The sequence below is a fragment of the Xiphophorus maculatus genome, chromosome 10 (assembly GCF_002775205.1).
Source record: "Xiphophorus maculatus strain JP 163 A chromosome 10, X_maculatus-5.0-male, whole genome shotgun sequence".
NCBI lineage: Eukaryota > Metazoa > Chordata > Actinopteri > Cyprinodontiformes > Poeciliidae > Xiphophorus > Xiphophorus maculatus.
Genome location: NC_036452.1, coordinates 9,959,720 through 9,971,827, shown reverse-complemented (window position 1 = coordinate 9,971,827; position 12,108 = coordinate 9,959,720). Strand labels below are relative to the sequence as shown.

The 12,108-nt window shown below is 37.0% G+C and overlaps 1 protein-coding gene across 2 annotated transcripts; it reads right to left on the bottom strand.

Moving 5' to 3' along the window:
- Positions 1–954: 954 nt before the first annotated feature.
- LOC102234744 (myozenin-1-like) lies at positions 955–11,334 on the bottom strand. Of its 2 annotated transcripts, none has more exons than XM_023340639.1 (6): positions 11,206–11,334; positions 8,031–8,117; positions 3,515–3,681; positions 3,369–3,438; positions 2,646–2,826; positions 955–1,479 (listed from the first exon to the last, which is right to left on the bottom strand). In XM_023340639.1, exons 2-6 carry the CDS (start codon positions 8,113–8,115, stop codon positions 1,248–1,250), a joined length of 735 nt encoding a protein of 244 aa, XP_023196407.1. In that variant the 5' UTR covers positions 8,116–8,117; positions 11,206–11,334; the 3' UTR covers positions 955–1,247. The 2 variants fall into 2 exon arrangements, with proteins under 2 accessions (XP_023196407.1, XP_023196408.1); XM_023340640.1 differs by having other exon boundaries at positions 3,369–3,435; positions 11,206–11,333.
- Positions 11,335–12,108: the final 774 nt, after the last annotated feature.

Genomic DNA, 12,108 nt, shown 5'->3' with positions numbered 1-12,108 from the left:
ACTGCATGTTTAGTCCACTTAATTTACTGCTGTACAATGTCTGTTCTGAGTTGACTTACCGTTTAGAAACAACTTGCTGCATTCTTGTTGGTGGTGCAGGAGGCTCTACTTCTGCTTTTCAAATATATAAGGTTGTGTCATTGCACATGTGTTTGCAGCCATTTTCATGTGTCAGTTGTGGGACCGTATCCAGCAGCAGTTTATCTGGATTTAAAGTGACAAGACACTCTAAAACAGCTCCTTCTGACAAGAGCTTAAAATAGGCACTGAGTAGTTTCACTGATGGATTATTTCACTTATATCTAAAACTTTTTCATCAGTATTAAGGAATTATTGACTTAAAACTAGTTTTCGTATCTTCATATTAGAGTTACTTGTAAGTCAATTTTGTCTTATTTCATGTGTAGTAAGATATTTGCAGTAGAAAGTAGATCAAAAATAACATTTTGTTTGTGGCTTGAACACACATTTGCCTTACTTGGATAACATTTTCTCATGTCTTTCCCATTTTGAAGAGTGGCTTAGAGAAAAAACCCTTTGTGACACAATGTATGTATACACCCCTGGGAAATAAGAGGCTATGGATTATAATTAAGTTTTTGAACTCTGGCCAATTTAGAGAATATCGTTCATAAATTTAAGGGATGATGTTTGTGTTTTTTCCCCACTGAATGCAATGTGAATTTACATTGCTAATGAAAGTGCGGATAGCTGTATAGATCTGTGCTTTGCATGCTGTTTTACACCCATTTTCTTTCAACAACAAATTAGTGCTGCAGATGTCTTTACCAAGATCAGAAATGATTGTCCAAATAAAATATTTAGTTTCAAAGATACCTTTTGATCTCGCCTGACTGAGGAGGGGAGAAATGAATGAGATTTCAGTTCTACTCATTGTACTGTAATTAATTTTGCCACAACTAAAGTCAGTGTGGGGTGAACAGAAACCAGACATTCTGTAAAGGGGGACATTTATTGCATATTTACGTTATTTTAAGATTACAGCATGCAAATCTACTGCTATTCACCCAGGTCTGACATTAGCTGATTAACAGCGAAGAGTGTAAGCGTCACCAAAGGCTCACAATTTTTGTTTCCAATCAGTTAAAGTTGTGTGTTTAATAGATGCACCTCAGCAGGGCTGACAGAGCTGAAGTTATCAGTCTGTCTGACATGAATCCCAGAAGAGCTTTCTTTGTGTGTGAAGAAGTCTTGGACTGTAAATATGCTCGTGTCTACATGTGTCTTCACAGGTCGTCCGTCTCGCCGTCGTAGGGGACCTCCACGTCCGGCTGGACATGCGAGCTGCCGTCGCTGCAGACCCAGCCGATGGGTGTGCGGTTGAACGAGGGTCTTGAACGGATGTCGGCCTGAAGGGTCGGGAGAGGCTCCTGCTCCTCAACGGCAGCGCTGACCTCCGGGAGCTCGAAGGTCAGCAGCTTGGACGCCTTTTCGATGCCGCCGTATGGCAGCGCCGTCCTGGGAAGAGAGAGAGAGAGAGGGAAAAAAAGCTAATTTGTCTTTTCTTGCAAAGTTTGTACAGATAAAGGAACAGATGAAGACGTTGTTTCTGGTTCTGATGTGGCTTAGTACAAGAAGTAGTTACATCAGTTTATATCAGACTTTTCATGGTCTGAATTCAGCTAAAATGTGAACAGAGGTGGGTAGTGTATCCAAAAATTGTTCTCAAGCAAGAGTAGCACTACAACATATTTTTACCTCGGTTAAAATAAAAAGTAGACGCAAAGAAATCACTCAAGCAAGAGTGAAAAGGTATTTGGTAAAAAGGCGACTTGAGTACTGAAAATAGGAAGTTAAGTAGACATTTTTTGTATTTTAAGGATCAAAATAAATGAAAATAATTCTTAAAAATAACATAATTACAAAGTAACAATATCTGGCAAAAGAAAAGTTTTAAAAAATAAATTTCTTTCCATATAAAACTTATGAATTTTTAACAAAAGCTGCAGGTGTGTGTCTATGTCTGGTGAATATTTGGTTCATTAAGTTTTTTCTTCATTCGGTGAAATTAATCATTGTGGGTAAAATATGCAAACATTTTACTCAAGAGTAGCGACACTTCAGTGTAGCAAACGTTTTCCTAAAAGTACATTTTTTCCAAAAAGGTATTCAAGTAAATGTAATTACTTACTGCCCAATTTTGCTTGTGAATGGCCCATAAACTCTTAAAATAACTTTGCTTCACAACCCAGTCCAGGCTGCAGTTTTCTGTGTTACTTTGCACCTTTTTATAAATTTTTCTTTCACTAAGCTTTCCATTAATATGCTTGAATACAGCACTCTGAGAACAAATGGCTTGATGACGGTGTAGACCATATTCCTCTATTAAACAGCTTTTTTGTGGTTTTATTTCATTTATTTTCAAAAACTGAATTTTGAGCTTTCAGTAGCTGAGAGCTGTAATCGTCAATAAGTCTCATTATTTGATGTTTCACTTGAAATCTTTTTTTTTTTCTTCCATTTTTGGGGTCTTGCACATTTTTGAAACCACATACACTGAAACCTCTGCATACTTTTACATCCTCTGACAGTTAAAATGCAGAATAATTCCTATATGAAACGGTTTAAACTTTAAAGCACAACGACCTTTGAACCTGGTCGTTTATTTTAGATCATGTTTGTACCTGTTGAAGCTTTTGTACTGAGGCAGGTCTGGGTGAATATGGATGGGTCCTGGCATGCAAGACTTCATGGTGGCTTTCAGTTCCTCGTCCGTCATGGCTCGTTCCCATGGCGATATGTAGGTGCGAACATACTCCTTCCTCCTCTTTGCCTTTTCCAGATTATCTACTGCCTCTTCCACCTCTGAGATTTGCAAAGTTTAGAAATAACATACATGAAAAGCTCATATATCCAAACTAGGACTGAATTGGATTAATTTGTGATGGATCAGTTATTGAAACAATTTTAGTAATTGATTAATTGTTAACTAGAGCATATAGAATCAGAAATAGGCCATTTACTGAAAAAAAATCTATTTTCAGAGCAGTATTTAAGTCAAAACTGTACAACATATATACATATTTTGCATTTAAGATAAAAAAAAAAAACATTTGTCTGCAAATATGTTTTACCTAGAACTCCTCAAGTGGCGTAGTTTTAGCTTTACCCTGTTCAAATTCACTAAAGAAATACCATGTTACTGCATTTTAGCCAATAAAATGTTTATTTTCTTAATTAAAAAAAGGAATAGAGTTATTTATTTCCACCTTTTAATACATTTCTGGTATTGTATAAAGTAGCATTAAGTGGTTAAAAGAAAACTATAGAATCTGCTACTTTTTTGTCCAATTAATCAGTTAATTAATTGATAACTGAAATAATAATTTGTTGCAGTCTGAACCTACTTTCTTCTTTTGGCTTCTCTGGTTTTGGTGGAACAGGAGGCGGAGACATCAGCAGATTCTGGAGGTTCTGCTGGAAGACAGAAACAGCCGATAGAAGCTCCTGAACTCAACACAAGAGGAGATCCGTTCGATGTTTGAAGCCCCACCATGTTCTCGTTGCTCACGATGAACCTCTCAACTCTCTGCTGCCTCATCCTGAACATCTTGGAGCCCTTGTTCTTCATCAGGGAAAGCTCCTCCAGCATCACGTCCTTCGGCGTCTTGATCTTGGTGCCCAGGTCGAATTGAGCAGCGTTCGGGTCCAGCTCGTCCTCTGTCGGGATGAGAAAGGAAGACGAAAATTGCGCTCTCTGGGGAAAAGGTACGTATGAAATCAGCAGATTTGAACATTTTTGTTTGTCTATGCTTAATCCAGAATTATATTTCAGCTTAAAAGATCAGAAATTTTCAAATAAATAGACTAACTCTGCAGTCTGTCTGAAGTTTAAAAAGAGAAATATTGAGAATATTAACGCTTGGATTGTATGACTTTTATTTGAAAAGGTTCACTTAATCCCCAGGAATTAGAACAAATTTAGAATCCAGAGAATTTCATATTAGTTTCTATGAGTAGAAACTACTAATTACCTTAGATCAACATTTAGCATTAAACTAATAAGACCTAGAAAAACTCCTGTTAGATTACAAATCTATAACAAACTTAGAAATTACTACTGTATAGAATCAAACATGGAGAACCAACATCTAATTTGATCAGATCTAGAATCCAGAAAAACCCCTATTAGCTTATAAATTAAGGACTACTTATTCTTATTAAACATGGGGAACCTACGTGTAGTTCTATGTTTTCATAGAACTACATATTTGTCTATTTATCTTTCATTTGGTTTGTTTTATTTGTGCTTCCTTCTAATTCATGTAAAGCAATTTGAACTGCCTTGTTGTTAAAAATGTGCCATATAAATAAGATTACCTCACCTTATCTTTTATCAAATATTTAATTTGTAAACATTAGATAAATAAAATTGTGTGAAACCCACATATTGATATTTTAACCTACAACAAAGTCAAATTTTTATTTTCTGGTTATGTTTCATTTTTAAAGGTAAACAATGTTCATTTTTGTTAGACATTCAGTCCCATCAGTTATGTGGAAACTAGTTTTGCTGCTATTTAAAATGTAAATTATGAAGTGTTTAATTTTGAAGATAATTCATGACTTATTTTATACTGCAGTCTTGATCAGTTTTCCATCCAGTAGCAATAGTAATCTGAAATTGTAAAAAGAACCTTGTGAATGATCATCTCAAGTTTTCCCAGATGTCAGATTTTTTCCTCTTGCTGGCTCCATTTCAAATAAGTTTATTCGTGTAGCACATTTCAGCAACAATGCAGTTTCAAAGTGTTTTACATAATAAAAAACACACAAATATAAAATCACAAAATATACCACAATCAACCATTGAGAAAACCAATAACAAACATTACATGTTGATGAGTCCCATCATCAAAACCGTTAATATACATGAACTATGAAAGGTTCCTTTTATTTCGGCCACTGCTGAAGACAAATACTCCTCTGATGCGATCAAATACAATAACCCATGAAGCGGCACGGCTCATCATGCTTTTATTTTGACATCATGCTTTTATTTATGGCCCGGTGCGGCTTAAATATGTACGTTTCCAGGTTTTTTTTGTGTTTTCTTTAAACTTCATAGATGTGGCTTATAGTAAGGTGCGCTCTATAGTCTGGAAAATACGGTACTTTAAGTGCGAAGTGAGGGTACTAGCCACTAATAAATGTGTTTTTAGCAGTAGGCTATACTTGGCTGTACTCTCAGTAGTGACCTGGAGTGTGAACCTGTTGTGTGGTCTCATGCCTCCGGGGCGTTTTAGGGGTCAGCAGGTCAAGGCATTATAGAACAAGTGTGCAGTGGGGGAATGTCAGAGCAGCTTTTAGTTTGTTTGTGAAGGGAATTCCTCATAACACGCATGGCCTCTCCTCTCTGCTACTCTGGATGGAGAGCTGTGATGGATTTTACTCCTCATAAAAGCACGCTCCTCATCCACCATGTAAACCCTGATATCACTCATAACACCTGGAGTCCAGCCACAAACTCCTGTCCTCCCGCCTTCCTCTCTCACGCAGACTCGTCTATAAAGCTGAAAGTTGGCATTGCAGAGCCGCGGAGAGCTGTTAGCGGCGCATCATAAATCAGGCTTGTGCCGGCTGTTGTGTGTTAAGTTTGTATATATGGAAAAGAAATATTGAGGATGCCGAGCAGAGCCAAGTCTCCCACTGGGATATTTATTAGTGTTGTTTGAGAAGAACGAGAAAGTAGCGGTGACTGGGAAGAAACCGAGCAGACGGAGAAGAGGCAGGACCGGACAGACGGACAGCAGATAGTGGGAGAGAGTTATGTGATGGAAAAGGCAGAGGGGATGATGGAGAGATGTGTTGGTATTAACTGGAGCAAAATAAGGGATAAGCAGGATTAGCTGCCGAATGACTGACTGAAAACAAACCGGTAGGATACAGATGTAGCTGCAGATGGGACAGCAGACGGACCGGAACCGGAAAAAATGAGACAAACAGGGAGAGACCTCGGCAGATTGTTGAATGGCAGATGTAACCATGGGTGCAAGGCGGTCAATCGCATTCAGACAGCAGATTTTACCTTAGAGTATCTACTGCACAAATAAAAAAACACCAAGTATTTTTAGTCTAGTTTCTAGTGCAGATATATAAGCACATAGGCCTGTTACAATAAACAATAAATCAGTTAATTGCATAAAAAATTAGAAGAAACTCAATAATTTTCATTTGCTTGATTTATTGTTTTTCTCTTTTTGCCAAAGACTGACTGATAAAAGTCTTCAATCTGGAGTTTTGGACTCAACTATCCCTTTTTTTGAAAGATAATTTGGTTTACAGAGACTTTATAATATATTTTATATCTTGTTTCTGTTGTTTTCTATGTTTATTTTGTATTTTCCAAACTTCTCCCAGTTCCAGTGTTTAAATGTAAAGTAAAATTTAAAGTTAATTCGTCTTTGAGAATGTGTTCTTGCATTTTCATGTCATTATTGAAATTATATTACTTGAAAATGTTCTCAAAACAACAATGGTATCGTTTATCGCAATAAGCTCCGGGACAATTTATTGTCTAGCACAATTTGTTATTGTGACAGGCCTATTAGCACAATTGAAATAAGACAAAACTGATTTATAAGTAACTTTTCAGCAAAATATAGAAGATTGCTTTAAGCAAATAACTCCTTTTATGTTGATGAAAAATTACTATTTTCACTGGAAAATTTATTGACTTAAAATGTGGGAAAATTGTCTCAAGTGAAATAATCTGCCAGTGGAACTAGTAATGTTTCATCAATATTAAGGCATTGTTTGCTTAAAACAAGCTCTTTATTTTGCTAAAAAGGTGCTTGTGAGTTAGTTTTGAATTATTTAAAGTTCTTTTGAAGATTTGCATGAAAAACATAGAGATTTATGTGTTGTGTAAGTCCTACAAGCTAAGTTGACCTCAGATCATCACTAATTTAATAACTAGAGGAGAAAAAACCCAAGTGAATGCATCCATTTATCCATTAGTTAACACATTTTTATCCTTTAGTGGATGGAGCGGCTGTTCACTCCTCAGACAGTTCACTTGTTAATCACGCACCTTTGTGCATCTGATAGAGTACCTGCAGCAGGATAATGTGGACCAATCAAAGTTGTTTTGAAGTTACATAATTTTTTAAAAAACTTACCAAAAATCAGCATTAGTATAGCCAGAGTACTTTGAAATTCTGCTTCAGTCCATCTTTTACAGGTGACACAACCATAGATGTCAATAAAAAAAGCCTCATAAAGATTTACCCAGTACAATTAGAAGAAAAAAAATCTTGGTGTTTCCCCTAATAGAAATAATGCACTTTGTGTTTGAACCATTTGAAGGATGCACAGCTTGAGTTTGAACAGATGGACCCACTGGTGGGTCTGGCAGAAAGAGCTGCATTAAGCATTCTGTTTCTGAAGGACCATTCCTGCAGGATGGGAAACTTCTGAGTCATTTTGGACGAAATACAGGAATAAACCACCAAACACAGCCAATGTAGCTGAACAAAGCAAAGAACAGCAAGTAGAAAGAGATCTAATATTAGCAGGGGAATGCTAAATTCAGTTTGACCCAATGTTAACTTTTTTTTGCTATAGTTTTACAGCTTAATGTAATTATATTCACACTAATAAAATGAGTGCACAGTCAACATGTGCTATTCTGTGTTGTCTGTTAGGGTGACAGATTTGTGGCCGCCTTGCCATCCGATAACGACCCGCCACCCTCCAGGAGATTCCACATGCATGCTGGCTATCCTGTTACCACCAGGAACACTTAAGTGTGTGTGTGGGCATGTGTGTGTGTGTGTGTGTGTGTGTTTAATCATGGTATCATGCAACCTCATACAATGATTCACACCCACGCAGTTCGCTCTGCAACATGCTGACAGGGCAGACGGCAAACGAATGCAGAAGATTTGTTCTTCAGTCGAGCGTGTAATGAAGTCGCAGCAGGTAAAGGAGGATTTTGAAAGCGTCCCGATTAAGCAGCATGTTTAAATGCATGACTGTTTGCTTTATGTGACTACCGCAGGCTTTACCATTCTGGCTGATGTGGGAAAGGTCAGTGATGATCTTGCTGGCCTTCTTCCTCTTGTTAGAAGGGGCAGAGCTTGAGAGAGGCATAGCTGAAAGACAAAGCAGAGCAATGTTTTTGACATTTTGTTTGTTTTTCTTTTTTAGATCAAATGTCAGGTGCATCTCCCTGAATCAGAATATCAGTGAAAGGGTATTTAATTTCAGAAATTTATTTTCAAGTAGTGAGACTCGGGATGCATAGATAGATGGATACAAAATGCAAAAGTATTTTTTGTCTGATTTTTAGTGCAAATATCTTAGTACACTTGCACTAAAACAAAACTAACTTGCAATTAACTTTTCTTCAAGATATAGATGTACATTTTTTTTAAGTCAATAATTCTTCTACAAGAACAAATTAACAAAAAGTACTAGTTCCTCTGGCAGTTTATTTAACTTGTAACATGAAAAAATTTAATTGTTGTGACAAAATTTCAGTGGAACCAGCAAAAAAAAATAAAAACAAATCAATATTTAGGAATTGTTGATTTAAAACAAGCTCCTATATACTGATTAAAAGTTACTTGTAAGTTAGTTTTGTCTTATTTTAAGAGTATTAAGACTAGAAACTAGGCAAAAAGAATTGTAAGATTTTGTGTGATAGATAGATAGATAGATAGATAGATAGATAGATAGATAGATAGATAGATAGATAGATAGATAGATAGATAGATAGATAGATAGATAGATAGATAGATAGATAGATAGATAGATAGATAGATAGATAGATAGATAGATAGATAGATAGATAGATAGATAGATAGATAGATATTATATTATATATTATACAAAATTTACATTTTACTTCCATTTCTGCTTCTTACAACAGACCAAGAACTTAAGAAAACCACCCAGTTATTTTTGGGCAACAAGTTAAAGTTTTTCTGGCGTCTGGAAAATTAACTGTTTAAAAACGTACAGATTGTTATGTTACATTGAGCCGTTACCTAGCAACCCCAGTCGAGCCCAGCTGACCACCTAGCAAACCAAACGAAACTCCTGCACATTTCTAGTTTTACTGCTGTATTTGCTGTATAAGGGCTGCTGGGGAAAAGGCAAGTGTTTTATTATTGACTTACCATTTAGAAACCACTTGCTGCACTTGCTGGTTGTACAGGAGGTCCTACTTTTGCTTTTCAATGATGTAGGGTTGTATGATAGCGGATTTGTTTGCAGCCATTTTCATGTGTTAATGTAAACATTGAGTTGGGAGGCGTGGCCAGCAGCAGATTATTTGGATTTAACGTGACAAGACGTCCTAAAAATAGGCAGAACTGACCAGACTAAACTATCATTATCTAAGAATAATTTTGTGCAAAAAATGTGATGAACTCTTTGCTTTACCTTTGAGTGTTGAGCTTCATTTACATTTAATAATTTATTTCTTCAACAGAACAATTTGTTTTACCCTTGTTCTGTTTTTCTCAATAAGATGATTTCTTGTCAAATCAATAACAGTAGCTCTCTAATATTGATAATAGTAGGTCAAATGTGTGAGATGTAAACAGTGGCGCCCCCCAGAGGCTGGCAATAAGTCCTGAAAAATGCTGGCCACCTTATTCCTCCCCCCAGATAATCATGTTCATGTCACAGAAAGGCAAACAGAGTCATCTTCTTCAGTGAAATCATAAATGTAAAACACAATAAATAAATAAAACAGTAAACTTTTGTTTAAGCTTTGCCCTCCTAAAACTTTTACTCCCCTTGTCCGGCTTTGTTTGCAGCCAAACAAAGCTGCGGCTTTTTCTGCGACAAATTTTCTGGGGACGCCACTGGATGTGAGGCATAGTTTAATAGTTTAGAACCTCACAGAAAGAGAAACAAGAGGTTGAACGGATGGGAGAGAAATCTAATCCAGGAAAAGTTTGCTGACCATCTGCGAATAATGAAGTTGCACATGAGCCTCAGTTGGTTGTGGTTCCCAGCAGACTTTCAGAGGGTCCCTTAATCAAGGGAAGCTCACTTCAAACAAGGCGTCCAGACCCACGCGTCTCCTTGAGGACATTAATTTGTGGTGGCGGCTTTGCATCTCTCTTGACTAACCACTCAGATGCGGTTCCAGCGGTATGTCGCTGTCAGTTGAACAGGTCGAAAGCAATTATGCAAAGCTGGGGGTGAGTCCCAGCTCGCAAGAAGAAGCAGAAGGGTCCGTCTACAGGGAGGCAGTTAATGTAATTGCTTTTCATCCTCTGTAATTGAAGCTCATTTCCTAGCTGCGTACTCTGTCCTATGTGAGCTATTTTTATGAGTCCATGTTGTACAGCACACAAAAACACTCCTGGATTTGCACTCAGACAGCTTCTCCCCTGTGATTAATGTGAGCCGGTGGGGGCAGGATTAAAAGCTGGAGATTACAGGTGTTTTTTTCAGGATGTTGCGGGGAAACAGAGGCCAACAAGGAGCCGGCGACGGCGCTGGCTACAGGAGCTGAAACCGAGGGCCCGTGTGGGTCCAGTTACCAGCACCTCCAAAGAGAAGAGGCGCTCCTGTCCCCCTTAACCGGCCGGTTTTAGCTTCAGATAAATCTGCAGGAGACAGCTGGGGAGGAAGGGCATCAGTCAGCACATTCCCAGATACATCCATCTGCGCAGACTAAAAACTCCACCGCATTCCTCACAGTGTAAGACGAGGTGAAAAAAGTCCCCAATCAACATCTCATTTGGTTAAAATAACGGAACTCCATTTCAAAATAGATTAAACCAGTCATGATAATGCGGCTATTACTTATTTTTAGTTTCTCTTCTAAAACTGAGATGCTAAAATCTGCTTCCTAGGTCATGTAGATGCATCCAAAACATGTCAAATTATCTGATAATTTAGATCCACACTGCAAAAACACAGAATTTTACCAAGTATTTTTGTTTTCTTCTTATAAGAGGAGCTAGTGGTTTGTCATCAATATTAAGGATTTATTTACTTAAAACAAGCTTCTATGTTTTGCTGATAAGTTACTGGTAAGTTAGTTTTGTCTTTCTTCAAGTGACCTAAGATATTTGTACTAGAAGCTAGACCAAAAATGCTTTGTTAGATCTTTTGTTTTTGCTTTTCAGATAGCACTTTTTGCATTATGTAGAAACAAGTATATCTTTTGGGCGGTCACTATTGCTGTCACACACCTTCATGTTTCTTGTGTCTTACCTGTGAGACGTCGGGTTTCCGCAGGAGGAAGATCCAGGTTCCAGACGAACAGGAATCTAGATTCCCAGATCTCGTATTGTACTGCCTGCCGTCTTCTTTGCTCTGCAGAGACTGAAACCCAATCAGCCGGGTTCTTCTTGTGCTATGGACCACCAGGTCGTGTTCAGGGCAGGCGGGGGTGTGGTGTTTTCTTTTCACATTTTGTCAAAATGAACTTCAAATTATTATTTCTTAATTGCGTTTGGAGTCGAAACGAGACGATTGTAAACGCTTTAGAAAAGACATTAGCATAGAGTTGGCTATATTCTGCAAGTTAAATTTAAAATGCATAGTGTATTTGCAAGAAAAAATATTAAAAGAAATGTCATTTATAATTTGAGGAGAAATTATGGAATTTCTATTTTTAGTTTTGTTGAAATTTTTAAAAAAGTTTTAACTAAACAAATGCAATGTTTCAGTTTATGATATAAATCTGTGCAACACTCAAATCAAAGAGAGAGAATCAATTTTTAATTTTAACAAAATAATAAAACACAATACGTTATCACTCAGAGTTCTGTATCATTACAAATATATCTTCTTTCTTAGTCATTTATTTATTTTTATATAGATACAGAAGATGCATGGTTAGTGTTTAAAGATGCATCGATATAAATGATTGATGCTTTGTTGCTTATTTTTTAGATAAATGACGTTTGAGAGAAAGGTAGGCTATAAAACGTCCAATTTTGTTCTTTTTAATCCTTTTTATTCAAAACCTTTGCTTATATCAACAAGTGACATGCTGATTTTAAACTCAGACATTAACTAAATAGTCATTTAGACTAGGAAAAATTCATTTTGCCAACAACAACATTACGTTGCCAGATTACAGTTTGCAAGTATAAACATAACCACAACGAG

Excerpts from the sequence above, each read along its gene's own strand:
- LOC102234744 (XM_023340639.1), bottom strand. The coding sequence starts at position 8,115 with ATGCCTCTCTCAAGCTCTGCCCCTTCTAACAAGAGGAAGAAGGCCAGC. Across the intron at positions 2,827-3,368 it reads AGAGAAGCCAAAAGAAGAAA|AGGTGGAAGAGGCAGTAGAT; the intron begins GTAGGTTCAGAC and ends TGCAAATCTCAG. Across the intron at positions 1,480-2,645 it reads CAGTACAAAAGCTTCAACAG|GACGGCGCTGCCATACGGCG; the intron begins GTACAAACATGA and ends CTCTCTTCCCAG.